Below are 21,416 nucleotides of genomic sequence, written 5' to 3'. Positions count from 1 at the left end.
GAATTGTGTGGGTTCCTTCCTTCCCACAGAGCTTATTATTAATATTATGTGGCTTTGAGTCCTTGTTGTATGTCCCGTATTTTGTGTTTTCCCTGGAACAGAGGGCCTTTGTACAGACTCATGAACATGGCCAGTGTGCTACGCAACACACACTACAACTTTGAAGTTCAAGTATTTGAATACGCGCACACACGAGCCACTTGGAATATGTAGGAAAACTGCCGTCACTGTTGTGACGGCATCGGCATTTAACCCATTCTGACCTGAGATCAGATTCATACGAGGTTTCCACTGGGACACACACTGGTCTGATTAACCCATTCTGACCTGAGATCAGATTCTAAAAATGTCAGTCGTTCTTCGAATTTTTCAAAAATAGCAGACCTACAAGCTCGTATCGCGCCACTCGGTGGCGCGCTATGAGCTTGTAGATCTGCTATTTTTCAATAGCTAAAGCATAACATGATGCCAACACCAAAATGGGTGCCCGGTCAGAATGGGTTAAGTAGTATCACAGTGACAATGTCACACTAAGACAGACTATGAGCCCAGCATGCACGGTCAGGACCTGAACGAATTACAGTGACGTCTCGATTGGGGCCAGATCTGGTCTTGGTTTGACTTGATCTGGCCCCAATCGAGACGAAATCTGCCCACTAAGATGGACGACGTCCCTGGATGAATCAGAGAGGCGGAGGCCAGACCAATTTAAGTCACTATAGTCAGATAGTCAGCCCACAATAAGCTATATTATTTCAACTGGTGAAGACGTCCTGGAAATGACGTAAAGATCATCCCCATATGGGCTGTGATCTGGCCTAGTCCTGAACGTAAAGATCATCCCCATATGGGCTGTGATCTGGCCTAGTCCTGAACGTAAAGATCATCCCCATATGGGCTGTGATCTGGCCTAGTCCTGAACGTAAAGATCATCCCCATATGGGCTGTGATCTGGCCTAGTCGTGAACGTCACCGGAGGACGCTATAGGCTGCTGAACAGGCGCTTAACACTGCTGTACATATTCATCCATCCATATGAGTACGTACTGTATACCTGCTGCACTTTGAGCGTAATCTGTTCTTTCTCGTCTTTCCATGCACTATGTTGCACCCACGGGTAGTACAATGACCATCATGGCCTTACATTGATGATATACAGTACATATATACAGTACATATATTCTCATATATTTGTATATAAGCACAATACTTGACTACCAGCTCAGTGGCCTTGTGGTTAGAGTGTCCGCCCTGAGACTGGGAGTTCAGGGTTCGATCCCCGGCCGGGTCATACCAAAGACTGTAAAAATGGGACCCAGTGCCTCCCTGCTTGACACTCAGCATCAAGGGTTGGATTGGGGAGTAAATCCCTGCGACATACTAGCGTCATGTCCAGGGGGTGTACTTGTACATCAAAGTGCCTCACGCTACAGAAACAGTAGATAGGCTCCTGCCCCTATGGGCCTCATGGCTCGGCAAGGCTACTTACTACTACTACTACAATACTTGACTTTACAGCAAATACCCCAGTATAGTCGGTAACCATTCTTCTTTTTCTAACTCTTTTCTATTCTTTCTTTAACAATTGAACTACAGTTGTACGAATCTCGCACAACTATGCGCGCGCACGGTCGGAGCGAGCCACGGTGCGCCCTGCATGGAGTTATGTAATGTTTTCATCACCTGTAGCACTCGTTATGGTTTCACCTGTAAAGGCCTATTCATAGTCTGGATTTTCGGTGGTGAGCTGACCACTGAAATAACGTTGAGCGGTGGTGAGTAAAAACAGAGAGAAGGGCTGGAGCGGTGGCGGTGGTTTGCTCTTCACCGCGGCTCGTGACGTCATGTTGTAGTTCGGTGGTCACCTCAACACCAAAAATCCAGACTATGTATGAGCCTTAACACTCGTTATTGGATATTAATTAGGCCCCTCCCATACCTGCTTGCCGTCCAGCGTGTAGATCTTCTTGACCACGCCGCTCTCCAGCTTGATGGCCTCCGTGATGTCGGTGAGCACCTGCTCGAAGGAGTGCGCCGTCTTCTTGTTGAGCAGCACGCGCACCGCCTTGCGCGGCTTCACGCCGCTGCGCATCACCGTCACCAGCTTGGGACGCACAAAGTCCTTCCCGCACCCGCCGCCTCCGTTGGCCTGCAGTTTACAATTCAGACGTTTTAGCAACACGCTCTTAACTCATGCTCTGCCTAGGCAGAGTTATTGGTTTATAATGCATCCAATTTACAATTTAGGCATTTGTATCTTAATCCAGAGCGATTTACCGTAAGCAAGAACATGGTAATACATCGAGTACATAAAGAATTGTAACAACCTGTAAGGTTGTAAAATGACTTGTCTTTTAGTTCTACTGGATCCATTAATATCTCCTGAACATTTATTCTAGTTTTTATTTGTTTACAATTATTGTCAATAAGTTTAGTTTTAGTCATCGTAGCTTTTTTTTTATATATATTTTTTTTAATCTAGTTTCCGTCAGTGGGAAAACGTGAATCGTCAAACTAATCTAACACTTAAAACATTCCAGGTGACAAAAATGTGACCGAAACTAAAACTATTGAATAGACTATGACTAAAACTAAAATAAAAACAACAGTGATCCCCACTATACCTCGTTGTTGGCGCCCGCGGCGGCCTTGGCCGCCAGCGACTGCATGGTCTTCTGATTGGCCGAGGCCTTGACGTTCACAGACCAGTTGGGGTTCACGTTCTTCGTGTAGTCCACCTTCTTGTAGAAGTTCTCCGACGCGCACACGTAGCTCTCTCCTGAGACGGGGAATAAAAGATAGCATTATTGCGTTTTTCTAAAATAGCAGAAATAGCAACACTTATTTTGTTGGAAAGACTTTTTTTAGTTTAATTATTGAATGCGTCAGTGATTTCTTTGTACCTATATACCGTATTTAAGTTATTTGTCACATCTGCCCTGTGCAATTTATGATTAGGAAGCCTAAAAGCCCAAGCTGTCGGGGAGAAACATCTTATGTTGTGTGTTGTTGTTGTTTGTTTCGTAAATTAATGTCCTACTTAATCATCCGGCGTCACAGGAAGGCATCAAAAGTAGCAGATCCTCAAGCTTGAAACGCGGCACAAAGTGCTTCGTTTTGAGCTTGTAGATCAGCAACTTTCGCTTCTTTTCAATTTGAATCGTGAAAAGTTAACAGTTTTGGAGGTTTTCCACTCCGACAGAGATGATATTATAGAGTGTCTCCTCCGAGGAGGAACAAAACGATAACAAGCCATTCGACTATTTGTTTGACACCTGAGAGCCGCCATTCGACCTCATTGTAGGAAATGTTTATACATCAACGGGAACTACAAGGGAATGTAGGTTACATGAGCTAGTCGGACGCCAGTGGGAGAAACGGTCTCTAGGGTTTCACAGCCGTCTCCAGTAACGCATAATAATAATGCCTGATGGGACGCTGGGCTTTTGAAAGCAGAATACAAAACGCACAGGCCTATATACTTAAAGCACTAAAAGGTAGATCGCTGAGAAAAAGCAGCATTGACCCTGATGTTAAGTGATGGATAATACATTTAACCCATTCTGACCTGAGATCAGATTCATACGAGGTTTCCACTGGACACACACTGGTCTGATGAACCCATTCTGACCTGAGATCAGATTCTAAAAATGTCAGTCGTTCTTCGAATTTTTCAAAAATAGCAGACCTACAAGCTCGTATCGCGCCACTCGGTGGCGCGATATGAGCTTGTAGATCTGCTATTTTTCAATAGGTAAAGCATAACATGATGCTAACACCAAAATGGGTGCCCGGTCAGAATGGGTTAAATGGACAAATTAAAGCCCAACTGCACGGTCACTCTGGGGACTAATCAAACTAGAATGTTAAAGAGGTTATCCTAGGCTTTCAAATAATAACACATTTTCCCCAGGTAGGCTATACAGCCCTAAACCCAGACAGAATGAGGAGTTCTATTTCCAGCAGACTAATGTTCTCAATTGTCTTGGATAAATGAAGTTAGTTTATAAGAAGCATGTGTGGGTTGTTTACACTCCCCAGGGCATAGTAGTGTAATAAAAATCACACCCGTGTGAAGTGAGGGGTGCTCTTATCATCGTGCATCCATCGTGACGTAAAATGGACACTATGCCTATTAGCTCAGACACTATTATGACGTAGAATTCTCTATTCATTGTCAATAGGGAATTTAACCCATTTTGAGCGGGAACCCCTTTTGGTGGTTACAACATACGTTGTTATAATTTAGCTATTGAAAAATAGCAGATCTACAAGCTCATAGCTTGTAGATCTACGAGCTTGTAGGTCTGCTATTTTTGAAAAATCGTTAAAATGTGCCTCATCTTTCAGAAAATTGTCATGATTTAGATGGGTTTATTTTTTTATTTTTTTATTCTGTTAATGTTGGTGTAGGACGAAGATCATATATACTAACAGCTGAATATAGTAAAGGCTAGCGCTCCTCAACAGAGGGGGACAGTGTAATATGGAGCTATCACAGACTAACATTATTGAATGACTCAATAGCCCAGACTTGTAGATCTCGTCATCACCAGTAGCATTCATCTTTGAACTGACCATGTTGAGACTTTCCACCGCGTTCAGTTCACGTATCGTATGGCCTAAATGCAATCAAACATTGAGGACAAAAGTGAGGACAGAAAAGTGAAGACGCAAATTGCTATTGGCCGGAATGACATTTAATGATGATTTGGTTGGCTGAGCACGGAATGTGATGTATATGATGATAAGAGCGCCCCTCACTTCACACGGGTGTGACTTTTGTTTTACTATCTTGAATAGATCAAATAGCCAATCTACAAGCTCTACAGCGTGTCGATGTAGAGCTGAACTATTAAAAAAAAAAAAGTAGTAAAAAAACTATCGCAACGTAGTTTAGGGATAAGGGGTAAATAGGGCCTTTAAGGGCTCCATTTTCGTCACCGCTAAACCCCTTATCCCTAAACTTCTTTGCCTTTTTTTTTTTACTATTTTGCAAAACATTTTTTTAATAGTTAAAATGGCCAGTCTACAAGCTCACAACGTGTCAATGTAGATTGGCTAGTTGAACTAAAACGCTTTTTCAAAATAGTGAAAAAAAGAAGACAAAGACGGAGGGCCTCCATTAGGCATAGCACTCTGCTAACATGGGACAGAGGAGTGCAGTTATGTCATACAAAAACACGCCGTTTAGTCGTTGGCTTTTATCCAAAGTGCCGCACGGCACACGCGTAAACATTTCTAGCATGGGCTAATGGCAGTATAGGTTTCATCTACAGGTCAAATGGAAGAGATGAAACCTTGTTTACGACTCGGTCTAAAGGTTCAAGACCAATAGACATGCCACTTAAACAGGGATGGACCTCCAATTCATTCTAGATAAACAGTTTTTGAAAATAGTAACAGATGTTAACATTCTTTTTTTATTGTGATTTTTGCAACCCATTTTTTCACTCGGTTTATCTAATTATCTAATGTGCTACATGTGCTACACTTCCTCTGCCACCCTGGGGAGGGCAGCGGACTGACCTCATGCTACACTTCCTCTGCCACCCTGGGGAGGGCAGCGGACTGACCTCATGCTACACTTCCTCTGCCACCCTGGGGAGGGCAGCGGACTGACCTCATGCTACACTTCCTCTGCCACCCTGGGGAGGGCAGCGGACTGACCTCATGCTACACTTCCTCTGCCACCCTGGGGAGGGCAGCGGACTGACCTCATGCTATGCTTTCTATGCATGAGGAGTCCAAGCTGCTTCTTTTCACCTGACAGGGGAGAGTTTCCCCGGCCAGTCGTAGCACGTGGAAGGAACACGTTATTCCAACCAGTTCCTTTCCCCTCCATCAGGCGCCCCGGCTAGCCAGGGGGAGGCAGTATAGAGATCAGGATTACTGCATGTTTTTTGTGAGGGTACCTACGTACTAGGGGACACGGGGAGAACATGCAAACTCCACACAGAAAGGCCTTTTCGCCAACCCCCCCTCGGGTATGGGCACTGATGACGCGAGATGTTAACATATATGGTAACTTAATTAATTGTGACCTTTGGGCTCTGTGTAACTGTTCTCTGAAACTGTGCTGGTTAAAACAGGCCTGAAATCCACCTTTCAAGCAGGCCTAAGAGAGAGGAAATGATTACTTTTCCCATGTACAGTACATAGCATACCGTAAGTGTGATGATATTGAATTTAGCCTTTTTTTTTGTTTTCCTTTTAGACTATGGGGCCATATCTTGCGCCACCCCTTATCCCTAAACTTATTTGCTTATTACTATTTTTTTTTAAAAACCTTTTCAAATATTTCAAATAGCTGATCTACAAGCTCACAACATGTAGACGTAGATCGGCTATTGAACTATTTTTCAAATTATTTTCAAAATAGTAACAAATGGCAAATAAGTTTAGGGATAAGGATGGCGCAAGATGGAGCCCCAAGTGTCTGACTGTACTCTAAATAATAAATCAATGAATGGAGGGTGCAGTCGGAGGTAATTGGGGGAAGGGGAGACACCTGACCTGGCGACGGTCTCCCACACACACAGTATAAAAGCTTCATATTCCATTGTTTGCCACCATTGACAAAGCATCGCTCCAGAAGCCATTGTGTTAATTCTACATGTACTTATCTGATGATAAAACACTTCGTCAACATCCTTGAACGAGACAAGTGTTTAGCAGAGACAGGCTAATTAAGTACGTTTAGTGGATTTTTGTCAACAAAGTGACATATGTAATCCTTCCTTCCAGGCAAGCCTCTGCGCACACACACACACACGCGCGCGCACACGCACACCAACCAATCGACGCAATCGTTTAATCCCAAAGAAGTACTCTTAGCTTTCCAGACATCTGCAACGTGTTAAATGATTTGTGATGCTGGCGAGCCTCCGGATGAGAGTGTAGCCTTTTACTCTCTGTTCTTATTTAAGACAGACTGGGCCCTAGTTTGATCAGTGCCTCCTTACCCCTCATCCCTAAACGTCTCTTTGAGGGGCCCCTCTTATGCCCAGCTTTGTCTGTTTGTGTGAACACAAATGTTTTTCAAAATGGTAAAAAAGACAAATAATTTTAGGGATATATTATATGGGATAAGGCACTGACGAAAAGTGGGTCCTTTTGTCATAATATCCATAACATTTTAGAGCAATGGTAGTGGAACTGTGGCTGTGGCTACAGATAAATGAGCTTAGGCCCTGGAAGCATGAAGCAGCATACTGTATATAACATGGTGTAAAACTATCTTGCTGCTGAATCAAGTCATGAAGCATGTATCATTATCAGCCTAGTCACCATATGGTCAGTTTAAAGGTTAACCCATTTAGACTTGAGACCAAAATGTCTTCTGACAGTTTTCTGAAAAACCTATGTTTTTAAGTCAGTCATTTCTCAAACACTTTCAGGTCAAGGACCCCCAAAAATCATGTAATTGGCCGCCGACCCCCATCTGAAAATATGTTGTTCCAGGGACACCCCCCAGACGCAAAGATTTGAGTTCAAAACGTTTGCTCTGAAAGAATATAATATTCAAAGATTTTTCAAAAATGGCAGATCTACAAGCTCTTCTCCACTTGTTGATCTGCTATTTTTCAATAGCTAAAGTATAACATAATGCTTAAAACACCAATAGGGGTTCCCGCCCTGAATGGGTTACATATGACTGTTTGTTGCAGCTGTTAGTTGGGCCCAGTCGTATCCACAGACACACAGACACATAGCTGTGGTTGGCATAGTTGTGGTTGGAACGCCAGCTGACTATAGTGCAACAATGGTTGTCAGTTCTGGTAACGGTACTGTATAGCTTAGACCTAAAGCAAGACGGGTCGTGTGAATTCTGTGAGCAAATCTTTATAACAATTGGATGTGATTGTATGGGATGTGATTCCCTTGAGCCAAACGGCCACTTGCAGTGAACATCTATTTATATATTGTTTTGCTGTGTCCACTCTCCTCTTTAATTGAAGGAAAGACAACTCATTATAATGTTTTATTTATTTATTTGCACTGTTGTCGTAAACTATTGTCTCTTTTTGGATACCCTACTTTTAATGAGGGCTGATCTTATCCCCTCTCTGGCTCGGGAGGGGCACGCGTTAGTCCGACATCCTGTTAGACCGAATATTTTGCCGGTTAAGATCAGTGTGGCTTTCTGTGTGCGGTTAGGGTTAGTATGTGGTTCTATGGACGGGTTAGGGTCTGGGTTTGGTGGATAGGGTTAGTATGTGGTTCTATGGACTGGTTAGGGTCTGGGTTTGGTGGATAGGGTTCGTATGGGGCTCTATGGTCTGTCCCATTAATGGTCGGATTAATGGGACGTCTTGACTAACTCTACGCACCCCCCTGGGTCAATGTAGGCTAGATGATAATCCTCCTCAATAAACGGTGACGATGGATACAGACCAAACCTTGCATATTTACGGACTAGACTCAAAACATGTACACTACTCTACTACTATTCTGTTCCCAACTACACCTTCCCATGAGAAGACAGGCCATGTTATGAAGAGATGAGAGACAGGGGGTGTTTTATGGTCCCCAGGGGAGGGGATATTACTTTAATTGCTTCACCCAGCAATTGGGTGCTCAGGTGGCCCAGATGAATGTGCGGGGGGAGGGTTAGCCCGACTTCAGTTCACCCATTTTCAACCTATAGCTTCATATAACCAGCTCAGTGACCTTGTGGTTAGAGTGTCCGCCCTGAGACTGGGAGATTGGGGTTCAATCCCCGGTCGGGTCATACCAAAGACTGTAAAAATGGGACCCAAGGTCCCTGCTTGACACTCGGCATCAAGGGTTGGATTTGGGGAGTAAGTCCCTGTGACATACTAGCGTCATGTCCAGGGGGTGTACTTGTACATCAAGCTGCCTCACGCTACAGAAACAGGAGATAGGCTCCTGCCCTATGGGCCTCATGGCTCGGCAAGGCCACTTACTTACTTACTTACTTCATATAATCAGTGCTCACTAATGCTCATGATAAAATGATAACATTTTTGTCTACTCGGTCTGTGTGAACACTTCAGAAACCCTGAAGTTTGGGTTCCCCATCGATGATGTCACTGGTGGACGGGTTTCTGGACTGTCCACACAGCCCTCCTCGGAGACATAAATGTTTATAATTTTTATAATGAGCATTAGTGAGGATGATGGGTTGAAAATGGCTGTATTCGTCCTTCGAGTGTCTTGCTCAAGGACACTTTGACACGTAGACTGCAGGGCAAGCCAGACCCGACCTCTGACTCGGCCACGGACACCGATAAAAGGAAGCTATACTCTAGGCACATAAATCCCAATCTCAGCGTACATCAGGTAATGGGGTTATATATACACACAGAGAATATAACTCTTCCTACTTCCGGGCCTCTTCCGACTTCCTTCACATGGTGTTACCGATTATACTAATTAATAATGAAGGCTCGATCTGTTCCATTCTGGTCAAACGGGGTCAGGTCAGGGTGCTGCTATTGTGCACGTTGGCTCACTGGAAACGCTACACCAGTGGGTCTCAGTTTAAGTGTCCTTGAGTGGGTTCTGAATGGAGTATACAAAAGGACCCTTACACGTCCATTTGGTTCCATTTGAGTTCCATCAGAGTTATGAGTGTGCTTGAAATTTAAAAAAGTAGAACACTATATGGAACAGAGCCTTAAAGGTCCGCTGACACGCCCCGAAATTAATATGGGTGGTACAGCACATCACGTGGTCTGACTGAAAACAGTTTGAAACAGTTTGAAACGGGGCTACGGCGCTAGCAACAAGTGGCTATAGGTCAGGCTAGCGTTTTTGACGGTACATTTAGCGTCATATTGGCTATAAATGTAATTGAAAAAAAATATTTTTTCGCCAGAAATGCTTAGTTTGAATGCAATTGAGGTTGGCGTGGGGTTTTTTAGGGGAACTGCAGCACAAGCGCAAATTTTGGACTCTAGTCCCATGTTCCCCCGGTCGCCAACACCCCTGTCTGCCCGCTCTGAGACCTCTCAGCCCCGCAGCGCGACAGTCGCGACTACGGACGGTCTGCTGTTGTCTGGCCGCAGCGCGACTACTGTTCTTTTCCCCTCTCAGCCGCAGGCTGACATGTACACCCTCGCTCTCACTCTGTAATACCGTAGTTAGTTACCACAACATTGTTCAAGTGAACTATAGTGTGTTTATGTTTGTATTCATTGTAATAATAAATATCGCTATGCCGAGGCATAGTCTTGCGGACGAGATCATGAGCCTCTACGGGGGACTGGGCATGTGTGTACACACACACACACACACACATGCAATGGCACGGAATCTCTTCCCCGCTGTCATGCACTATAGCCACGGCTAAAAGTTGTGTGTGTGTGTGTGTGTGTGTGCGTACACACATGCCCAGTTCAATGCGGGGACCTGACCAGAGACTATACGTCCGTCCGTCCGTCCGTCCGTCCGTCCCCCCGTGTGTGTGCAGCCTGCATCTGAGACGGGCTAGACTGTATGTTGTCATGCGGAGCGACGCGGCGATAAATAAAAGAATCATAGCGATATTGATTATTACAATGAACAAGCATAAACACACAGTTCACCTGAACAATGTTGCGAAAAAATAATTTTTTTAATGAGACTTTCACCCAGTATTCAAGCTAAATGTGACACCAAAATAGTAGCATAAGTTGCTATGCTACCACGGCCACCAAGCCCGGCGAGCCCGCATAGAAGTCGTTGGGGAAAGCCCCTCGCCACTCTGACGTCAGAATCATGATAGCATTGTTTGATAGCAGTTATTAGCTCCCGAGGGGCGTGTCAGTCCTCCTTTAATTAGTATAACCAGTAACACCTGTGAAGGAAGTATAGGAAGAGTTATTTTCCAAAAAGGCTGCCGTGCTGTGCATAGACCCTATTGTTCTCCTAGAATCCCTGGTCCATGCCGCTATGTGTGTCACCCACTTTGAATGCTATCAACCCAGAATCACCTGTAGGTTACTCATCAAGACCATGCGGTGGAGCCAGTATAGGCTCTATACTGGAGCCTACTGGCTGCCATTAGGAATCGCGGAAGTGAAACGAAAACGTTGTGAAACTGACTTATGTGGCCGGGTTAAGACTGAGGTTAGGGGACTTACGGTTAGCTTTCTGGGAATATATTGTAGACTTTTCTTCAAGGTCTGTTAGGGTTAGTAATAGTAGTCGGACAACGCCGACCAACGGCTGACAACAACGTCTCCGCTCCAGTAGACCCTACTAAAATGGTGCATTTATATAGCGCCTTTATCCAAGGCGCTTTTACATATTATTGTGCATTACATTCACCCATTCACACACACACATTCATTCACCGATTGCAGTGGAAACCTGCATGCAAGGTATACCAACCAGCACATCAGGAGCAATTCAGGGTTCAGTGTCTTGCTCAAGGACACTTTGACACTAACTCTAGGGGAGCCCACAGGGTTCGAGCTGGCAACCTTGCGGTTCCCATCCAGCCACTCTCTACCCCTGAGCCACCGCCGCCACTATACTGGCTCCATTAACCCATTTTTGGTGTTCAGCATCATGTTATGCTTTAGCTATTGAAAAATAGCAGATCTACAAGCTCATAGCGCGCCACCGAGTGGCGCGCTACGAGCTTGTAGGTCTGCTATTTTTGAAAAATCGAAGAACGACTGACATAGAAACACAGCTTTTTCAGAAAACTGTCAGGATGTAGAAGACATTTTTAGAATCTGATCTCGGGTCAGAATGGGTTAAATGGTCTTGAGTAACCTACTGGTTACTCAATACTTATAAATGGGTCGATAACACTCGAAATCCGCCATATAGCTTGCGAGAGCCGCTCACCTTCCACCAGCTCGTCCATGTTAGCGACCTTGCCCAGGCCGTCGATGGTGAAGATGAAGCGCACGCCCTGCGGCAGGTTGATGTGGTCGGAGAGCGAGCGCGTCAGGTCGGCGAGGAGCGCGTCGAAGGTGCGGAAGCGGTCGGCGGCCACGGCGTACACGATGCCCTTGAAGTAGCGGTCGCCGTTGCGGTAGAAGCGCACCTTCTTGGCCTTCTTCTCGTTGGTGAGCGCCTGCAGCGTGCGCGTGCGGTAGAAGCTGCAGTGGGCGCTGTGCGTGGGGCTGGGCAGGCCGTTCATGCGGCCGCCGCGCGGCGTGCGCGACGCCTTGTCCCGCTCGTCGAAATGTCCAAAGTCTAGCTCCATGGCGGCGGCGGTGGTGGTGGTGGCGGTGGTGGTGGTAGGTCCGGGTGGGGTTGGGGTCCGGTGGGGCTCTGAAAACAAAGAAAAGAACATTTGTAAAGTGCTTTTATATTATGGGCAACTGGTGGCCCCGGGGGCCCACATGCGGCCCCCTCCTACTCTTAACCCATTTTGGGGCGGGAAGCCCTTTTGGTGTTGGCATTATGCTATGCTATTGAGAAATAGCAGATCTACAAGCTCATAGCGTGCCACCGAGTGGCGAGCTACGAGCTTGTAGGTCTGCTATTTTTTTTTTTATCGAAGAACCACTGACATGGAAACATAGATTTTTCAGAAAACTCAGGATGTAGAAGACATTTTTAGAATCTGATCTCAGGTCAAAATGGGTTAATGTGGCCCTCGGGTTAATATCTGAAAGATGGAATGCCGTGATTTTTGTACTTTTCCCAATTTGTCATGTGTTTAAGAGATGACGATACTTAATTAGACCCCTTATGTGCAATGATGTCTTCCCTTTGTATTTAGGGTTTCTTCCTGGAGGCTGAAACCTTGACAGTCAAACATGCCAATGAAAAAAAACTGTAATATAGTGACAGCACACTATCTTGTAGATCTGCTTTTTTGATTCAACAGTAATATGCAATGTGTCCTTCTGGAGTGAGTGTTGGAACTATAGTGGCCCCTCTGTAGTGAATGTGGAACTATAGTGGCCCTCTGGAGTGAGTGTTGGAACTATAGTGGCCCTCTGGAGTGAGTGTGGAACTATAGTGGCCCCCTGGAGTGAGTGCGGAACTATAGTGGCCCCCTGGAGTGAGTGTTGGAACTATAGTGGCCCTCTGGAGTGAGTGTTGGAACTATAGTGGCCCTCTGGAGTGAGTGTTGGAACTATAGTGGTTAAATAAAAACGTTTGCTGTGAAAGAATTATACATTCAAAGATGTGCACATAGTTTAAAATAATGGTTAAAGTGCTTAAAAGCTATGGTGACACGGATGCGCTACAGGTTAACAATGCTTGAAAGGGAAGCGTGACAACAATTGAAAATATTGTAACCGTATTCTTCCTGTCGGCTCTTGTTTCACACATCCTCATCCACTGTGGTGTTAAAGTCCCCTGTGACAATTAGTTCCATGTCTGTGACCCAGACTGTGTGTGTGTGTGTGTGTGTGTGTGTGTGTGTGTGTGTGGGGCAGTGGCGGAACATTCCGGGCTGAAACCTCTTGTCTCCATATTTTAACACTGTTTGAGTTGTGTTTTGTTTTTGTACATCGATACTACAGCGTCACGAGCAAGAAAGCATCAAAAGTAGCAGATCTACAAGCGTGCTTGAGCCTGTCAAACTGCTAACGTTGATGGGTTTTGAATTTAAATCCTGAAAAGGAACAGTTTTGCACATGGTTTCCACCTGGCAGAGTCCGTTTCCAGTTTTCCTCTTCTCCCTCAGCGCCTGGCCATGCAGGACTACTATAGGTCTGTTGGATTAGTTCTAAACCTGAGAAATGTTCGGTAACATTCTAAATGGAGTCAGCAGCCCTCGGTCAGTCGTTATCAATCAGCTTTATGTTTCATAATTAAAGTCCAATCAATCTGTTTAATGCCAGACACCACCACGCAACCATTGACTGTGTTTAGACTGCAGCAGACGTCTCGGATCTGATAGGATAGGAAGATAATGGCGTCGTCTGAGTGGGTTGGACACAGCTGGTATTTTTGATTAGACAAAAATAAATCTCAGATGTATTGAGTTACAGGCCACTCAGGGAAGATATGGAGATTATTAATGATCAAATATCTGGTCACGGCCACCCATGGGGCCCTGACCCCCTCCCTCAAAAAATGCAGATCACTTACATATTTTTAAACGTGCCTGAAAATCCACCTTTCAGCAGGGCCAAGGGAGAGGAAATGATCATTTTTCCCGTAATGATATAGATTTAGTCTACTTAGTTTACCCTTGTGAACCGAGACATGTTGAGTACACCAAGGTTAACTTGCATATGTTATGTTATGAGCAATTTTCACAATTGTCATAATATCTGACCCATACCATTAACAACCTATAGAAGGCAAAATAATTCAAAATGTCATCATGCTTTAAGTAGCATGTGACATGTCAAACTAGGGTTTTTTTCATGATGCTGAATCCATTCCAAGCATTAGTTTTGAGAAATTGGGCTAAAAACGGCCATTGCCTTCATCACAAATGTGGTGATGTCAGCACAATTCGGCAAGTGGGCATGGCCGTTTTTTAGCCCAATGAGTGTTTGTTTTGCACCTCCACCTTTGCACCTCCACCAACCAACCAAGCTCCACCGACCTCCTCCACCAGCGACGTGTTGTGAGCTTGTGGATCTGCTGTTTGCGGTGCGCAGCATGCTTTCACAGAGGACACACTGCATGGCATCTATACCGAATCCAAATGACTGAAATGCCGATTGGTTAAAATAACATTCTATTAATTTTAAAAGAAAATGGTTCCAGGATGCAGTTTTAGTCGCTTTTTGACATTCTAAACATTCACCTGCATGGAAAGGTCAGCCAGGACCTCAACTCCCAAAAAGCATAACTTAACCCCGTAATACTAGGGTTGTCCCGATCCGATCATGCGATGGGAAATCAGGGATTATCACGTCACGAATATCACGTCATTTTCAAATGATCGGAATCATTTTGTTTTGCTCCAGGCAAAACAAAATGTGATCGGGACATCACCTAGTATAAATATTATATCCATATCTCATGACATTAGACTGGATATTGTCTGTGATTTTGGATATTGTAGGCCTACTATATGGCATAAGTGTTCAATACAAATATACTCAAATACTCAAAAGCAATCAATCCGTATTCCCTACCCGTAATACATTTTGAAAGCTTTCCTTACAAGGCTCGGACCCAAAGAGAAACGTAGCTCTGTGGTGTATTAAAGTAGACATCCTGACATCGGGCATCTCTACTGCCTGTTCATCACATTCACCAGTGGTGAATATGTGACGCTCTGGTGAGAATAAAAATGTATCTGCTTCAGTTCTTAATGTCATCTTCTCCGTTTTCAGGACACCACAATGACTCACTGGGGAAATGTAATAGAAAAATAGGTCTGCAGTGTTGGAATAGAAGTAGACACGAGCTGAGGGGAATGAGATGACTGAATGATTAACCAGACAATCATTTGAGTGTGCCTGTTGCACTGCAGTGCAGTCCATTTGGTCTGCAAGCATGTCTTGCTTGCAATGCATGAAGTAAAAGTACTAGACCTGGTTAGGGTACATTTGTTGCTATACTGTTTTATGGACATTTAATAATCAGCAATAAGGTTTTATCAGCGAATAAATGTCAAATATGTCTCTCTAGGTCTAGGGCCTATAGAGAGACATATTTGCTCAATCTGAAATTCAGATTCTGAATAAAAAGATGATTTCTAGAGTCTGGGTCATCCGTGGACAGGCCTTCGTTCTTGTATCATTTTCGTGGCATGGCTCTGAGATAAACTATATAGCAAGATTGTATGAGATTAATTGAATACTTTATTAGATAGAAACGTCAATCAGTAAACGAGGTACAGTCGGACGCCAAAAAGTCCAGGGGACATCTAGCAACCACCGACTACACTATTTTTGAGGTGACGTTAAGTTAACGTCATATGGCAGCCAAGTCTATGGATCTTTGATGTTTGTTCCAGAGCACTTTTTCCAACAACCGCTCGGTCCGATGGTTCTTGTATTCTTAATGAGAATAAGGTTAGAAATAAGTTTAGGGTTAGGGGCATAGTTTTACTGGGGTTAAGTTTAGGTATAGGGTTAGGTTTAGGCATAGTTTTACTGAGGTCAAGGTTAGGAATGAGGTTAGGTTTAACCGTTTAAGCATCATTTACACGGGTTACTTTAGGAATACCTGCAGGCCGCACAGTTCCGCCGGCTGTACGCCCGGGGCGAGTTGGTAGAGGGGCGAGTCGTTTGGTATTCACACACTTCACACGAGTTGTTTTTGTAGTATTTTGTCATATATATAATCAACTCCTAACTGCATGGATATCGGGTTCAGCCGTCTATTGGAACGCTACCTATACGTTAAAGCAGGGTCGAGGAGGAGGCACTATGTAAATGAAACCCACTTCCCTCTTAAATCCTCCTATTAGCGGGTGTGACCACACCCTTAAAAGCCACAAAACAAAAGCCTTCACCTCCCGATATACAAACACACACACGTTTACTGGTAAACAAAAGGAGCTCCGATACATCTGGGAAGCGATTGTCTAATCTATATATCTATCTGACTCATCTCAGGTGTCTCTGGTGACTGAATGGCATGACTGTGTCATCTCTCCGGTGACTACTTTGACTCATTCAAATCCCTGTTTCTTTTGTTTCCTAGTTTAAATCGGGGCTGGTGCATTTACTTAAGTATTGTACTTGAGTACACAATGTTGAGGTATTTGTACTTCAGTATTTCCAAATCCCCAATACTTTTACTTCTACTCCACTACAACTCGGATCCAGATATTGTACTTTTACTCCACCATGACAATTATTCAAAGACTTTAGTTACTAGTTACTTTGTAGATTTTTGGTTATATTATTACAAAACATAACAACCACTTCAGCCCTATAAAGATTTCGGCCAACGGACAACCCACCTCAAACGCTAACCTAACCATAACCGCAAGCACGGGAGCAGGCGCTAGTCCGAGGTGCACGGGAGCAGGCAGGCGCTAGTCCGAGGTGCACGGAAGCAGGCGCTAGTCCGAGGTGCACGGGAGCAGGCGCTATAGTCCGAGGTGCACGGGAGCAGGCGCTAGTCCGAGGTGCACGGGAGCAAGGCGCTAGTCCGAGGTGCACGGGAGCAGGCGCTAGTCCGAGGTGCACGGGAGCAGGGCCTAGTCCGAGGTGCACGGGAGCAGGCGCTAGTCCGAGGTGCACGGGAGCAGGGCCTAGTCCGAGGTGCACGGGAGCAGGCGCTAGTCCGAGGTGTCACGGGAGCAGGCGCTAGTCCGAGGTGCACGGGAGCAGGCGCTAGTCCGAGGTGCACGGGAGCAGGCGCTAGTCCGAGGTGCACGGGAGCAGGGCGCTAGTCCGAGGTGCACGGGAGCAGGGCGCTAGTCCGAGGTGCGGACGCATGTCGAACCAACGCTCCGTCGGACCATAGCATGCCTCCCTTTGAAAATAGCCAATCTACAAGCGCACAATGCGTCGCATCGTGCTTTGTAGATCTGCTATTTTCAAACGATTATAATACATAATAATGTACATAATATAATGCATATACATATATAAATTTGAAAACTGTAAATGGGACATTCTGCACAATTAACTACTTGTGCTTTTGTTACTATAAGTACTTTTGGATGCCAATACTTGTGTCTTGTACTGTGCTCTCCTCATCGTGCAGTGCAGTAGTGTTGTTGAGTGGCTTGCTATCTCTGTCGGTCATCAGCATAATATTGAAATCAGGTGTGCGGGCGGGCAGGCAGGCAGGGAAATTAAACTAAATGAAAACTAAGCTATGATGACTAAAACCTAAGACTAAATATACTGACGATTTCGTCAACAAATAAAAACTAGACTAAAATGTTAGGAAGGGACTATAGTGGACAAGAGATCCGTCTATAAGTCATTTTACACTTGGTTGCATGCTGAAAATAGCCGATCTTATACGAGCTCACAGCGCGTCGCGAGCTTGTAGAGCATTATGTAAAATCAGCCATTACCGACGGCATCAAGGCCCCGCCAAAATACATTAACCCATTCTGACCTGAGATCAGATTCATACGAGGTTTCCACTGGACACACACTGGTCTGATGAACCCATTCTGACCTGAGATCAGATTCTAAAAATGTCAGTCGTTCTTCGATTTTTCAAAAATAGCAGACCTACAAGCTCGTAGCGCTCCACTCGGTGGCGCGCTATGAGCTTGTAGGTCTGCTATTTTTCAATAGCTAAAGCATGACATGATGCTAACACCAAAACGGGTTCCCGTCCAGAATGGGTTAAAATACATTAAAATAAAATGAGTCGACTATATATCAACTGTAGATTTAGTCGACTAAAACTAGACTAAAACACTTAAAACATTCCAGGTGGCTAAAATGTGACTTAAAACAAAATGAAAACTATTCAAGAGTACTGTATATTGTGACTAAATCTAAAATCTAAATGTGCCGTGTGTCAAACACAACATTGGTCCCGGCCCGGGGCCTTGACTGTGACTCTCTGCCCTGCAGCAGAAAACAGCTGCTGGCCGTATGTTGTGTTGTAATCCAATAACTCCCTCCCTCACAGGCGGGCGGGCGGGCGGGCGGGCAGCGACACTCGTTGACGAAGACGTGGGCTTTAAACAGGCTCCATTTGAGCAGGCTTGTTAACCACTTAACGAGGAAAAAAAAAAACGAAGGCGTCTGGGGGGGGGAAAAAAGCCAAATAACCAAATCTACAAGCTGACAATGTGTCACATGGTGAGTCGTCGTGAGCTTGTAGATCTGCAATTTTCGAAAATGTTTCTCAAATCCCCCCCCCCCCCCCTCCCCCCCCCATTTGCCAATAATCATGCCCAAAATAGGCATGCCAGCTTGAAAGTGATTAAAAAGGAAATAATTGGTCCATAGTCATTCAACCTTTTTAAGGAGTTGTGTCTTGATAGTAAACATGTAACTTCAATGTTCAAGATGCATTCATTCTGAATCGGTCACCAGCAGCTCCATAGGGTTTTTGACATACCGCTATATAAAAATAACCCGTTATAATTACCTTACCTTATAAATTCACACACACACACAAAAGCCCCCATTGGATGCAACGGGGCAGCATGTGATCTTGTTCTCTTTCTTGAGGAGGCCCCACTCTAAAACGAGATGCGATGCATCCCCATCTCAAGGGGCTATTCCTAATGAAGAATCATCTTTAACTCATTTCATCATGCAAAAGTTGAATACTAGTGAATTATGCAATATGCGTAATCAGCAGCAGGGACACTTGAGGTCCAATAACCACCTTATTGACCAACAGACACCCCCCCCCCCCCCCTCTCTCTCTCTCATTCCTAATCCCTCCCAGCTGAATTCCAGAGATGTATATCAGCTAGCAGCAGCAGAGAGAGAGAGAGAGACAAACAGAGGGCATTTAAATAGAAGGAGCACATTGTCGCCACCCACAAATGTTGCTGTGGTGGTGGTGGTGGTGGTGGTGGGCCAAGCTTCAAGCACACCCCTGCCTGCCTGCCTGCCTGCCTAGTGCCTGCCTGCCTAGTGCCTGTCTGCCTGCCTGCCTGCCTAGTGCCTGTCTGCCTGCCTGCCTGCCTAGTGCCTGTCTGCCTGCCTGCCTGCCTAGTGCCTGCCTGCCTTGTGCCTGCCTGCCTGCCTGCCTTGTGCCTCCCTGCCTGCCTCCCTGCCTGCCTGCCTGCCTGCCTGCCTGGCCTGCCTAGCCGGCCGGCCACACCCCCGTCCCCCCACGCCTGCTGGCTCCAAAGTGGGATTTTATGACAGGCGGAGGAGGACAGATAGGGTGGGCGGGGTGGGGGGGACTTTGGCGGTGTGGAACTGGGGGGGGGGGCTCTTCATCAGCCCCTTACGGTCTCACAACCCCATCTGCTGCTCTTAATAGACAGAACTAACAAACAGTGACCCTTAATGTCCACTCCCCCCCCGCCATCATCCTCATCCTCATGGAGGACAGGTCCATTGTCTCACGACAGTCCATTGTCCTGCCATTAGGCTGTGATAATGACATCATGGACCCCCTTCTCCAGTACATATATTAGCAGCGACTCATGCGGTGACTCAAGTCAAGAAAGTAGCTATAGCCGTCTTCTCAGGGAATGAATGAATGGATGTGATACAGCACACTGCTTTTCCTCACAGCCAGCCACAAGTCACTTGCATAGTATACGCCTATTTGTCAAACCAGACCATAATAATGATGAGTTTCACAATGACCATTCGTGATGATTATTTATGATGGCAGGGTTTACAAGAAATGGGAGGCATTCTTCTTCCATATCGAATCCAGCTCTGTCTGAGAATCATTATCATCATCAGACAGCATTGCAGTTACATTCTGTGATCATTCTGTGTGGCTGTGGCGCTGGCTGGCTGACAGAGACACCCCACTGAGTGAGAAGAGACCCCACACTCTTAAAAAAAAAACCCACACAGCTTCAGCATCATCTAGTAGAAATATCAATCCATTCCGAGTTCCCCGCATTCAAAAGTTTCACTGATCTGAATAAAAGAGAATATTATGTTGGTCCAGGTTTAAACGTTGAAGTTGCATGTGCCGTTAAAGAAAAGAGAATGGGTGTGAGAGCGCGCGCACACACACACACACCTACACACACCTACACACACAGCGGCTTGCTCAGTGGTCCGCATCATTCATCACATCACACATAATAAAAAGCTCATTAGATCGGGCATTAAATTCTAAATTGACTATACTGACAATCGCCGGTTTGTGTCAGGCAGCATGCAGGTGCAGAATGACTATAAAACTAGTCATTCTTAATCGTTTAGCAGCTGATCAAGCTGAATTAGTTAATCATCCCGGGTTAAGTGTGTGTGTGAGAGACTTACCTGTGTGTCAGTGGCGTGTATAGAAGGGAGTGGAGTGGGTGTATGGACTCAGACAGATAGATGTGGATGCTGCAGGCTCTACTACAAAACGTGCACGCGGTCTCTCGCTCTCTCTCTCTCTCTCTCTCTCTGTCTCTCTCTCTGCCGACACTCTTTGTCTGAGAGACTACAGTCCTGCCTCAGCCATAACGCACGCACTGACAGCAGCGGTGCTGCTGGGTCCTAAAGCCTGCGAGTCACAGCCTACCACTGCAACAGTCAGCTATGCATGGACTGTCTGTCTGTCTGGGTGGGAAGTGATGCTGTAACCTGTTCACACACAATCCAACCGCTGACTGAAATTGAAATCGACCTGATGGCTTGTTAGAAGAACATTATGTGATGTTTGTTCTGTGTGTGTGTGTGCGCGCGTGTATTTGTAGGCTTGTCTGCGCGTGTGTAGCATAATAAATTGAGACAAATATGCCATCAAATAAATCTTGTGAATCTCAACTGATAAAATCAGTCAATCAGGATCAACATTTCAGTGCCTGTTCTGACCATACAAAAAATATTTCGTTCAGGTATTGTTTCACTCAAGATATTGTTCCCCTTATGCCTAAAAAAAAAAGAAAAAAAAGTGGGTGTTTTGCAAGGCTGTGCACAAATAGCAGTTGTTTTTAAAAAAAGTGTTTAAAAGGTAATTGC

At 45.3% G+C, this 21,416-nt stretch overlaps 1 protein-coding gene across 3 annotated transcripts in view; it reads right to left on the bottom strand.

Moving 5' to 3' along the window:
• LOC308327325 (neuronal migration protein doublecortin-like) overlaps positions 1-20,865 on the bottom strand; it is a 70,350-nt gene extending 49,485 nt beyond the window's left edge. For all 3 annotated transcript variants that reach the window (XR_013965183.1, XM_080780660.1, XM_080780661.1), the window contains exons 1-4: positions 20,730-20,865; positions 11,806-12,237; positions 2,625-2,779; positions 1,940-2,149 (exon numbers count right to left, since the gene is read on the bottom strand). Coding sequence is in view for 2 of the 3 variants with exons in the window: in XM_080780660.1 (XP_080636786.1) it covers positions 1,940-2,149; positions 2,625-2,779; positions 11,806-12,169 (729 nt within the window). In the remaining variant the exon portion in view is untranslated. The remainder of the gene's footprint in view (positions 1-1,939; positions 2,150-2,624; positions 2,780-11,805; positions 12,238-20,729) is intronic.
• Between the last annotated feature and the right edge of the window lie 551 nt (positions 20,866-21,416).

Source organism: Protomyctophum bolini (assembly GCF_963924005.1).
Source record: "Protomyctophum bolini genome assembly, chromosome: 13".
NCBI classification, from domain to species: Eukaryota; Metazoa; Chordata; class Actinopteri; order Myctophiformes; family Myctophidae; genus Protomyctophum; species Protomyctophum bolini.
This window is presented reverse-complemented; position numbering and strand designations above follow the sequence as displayed.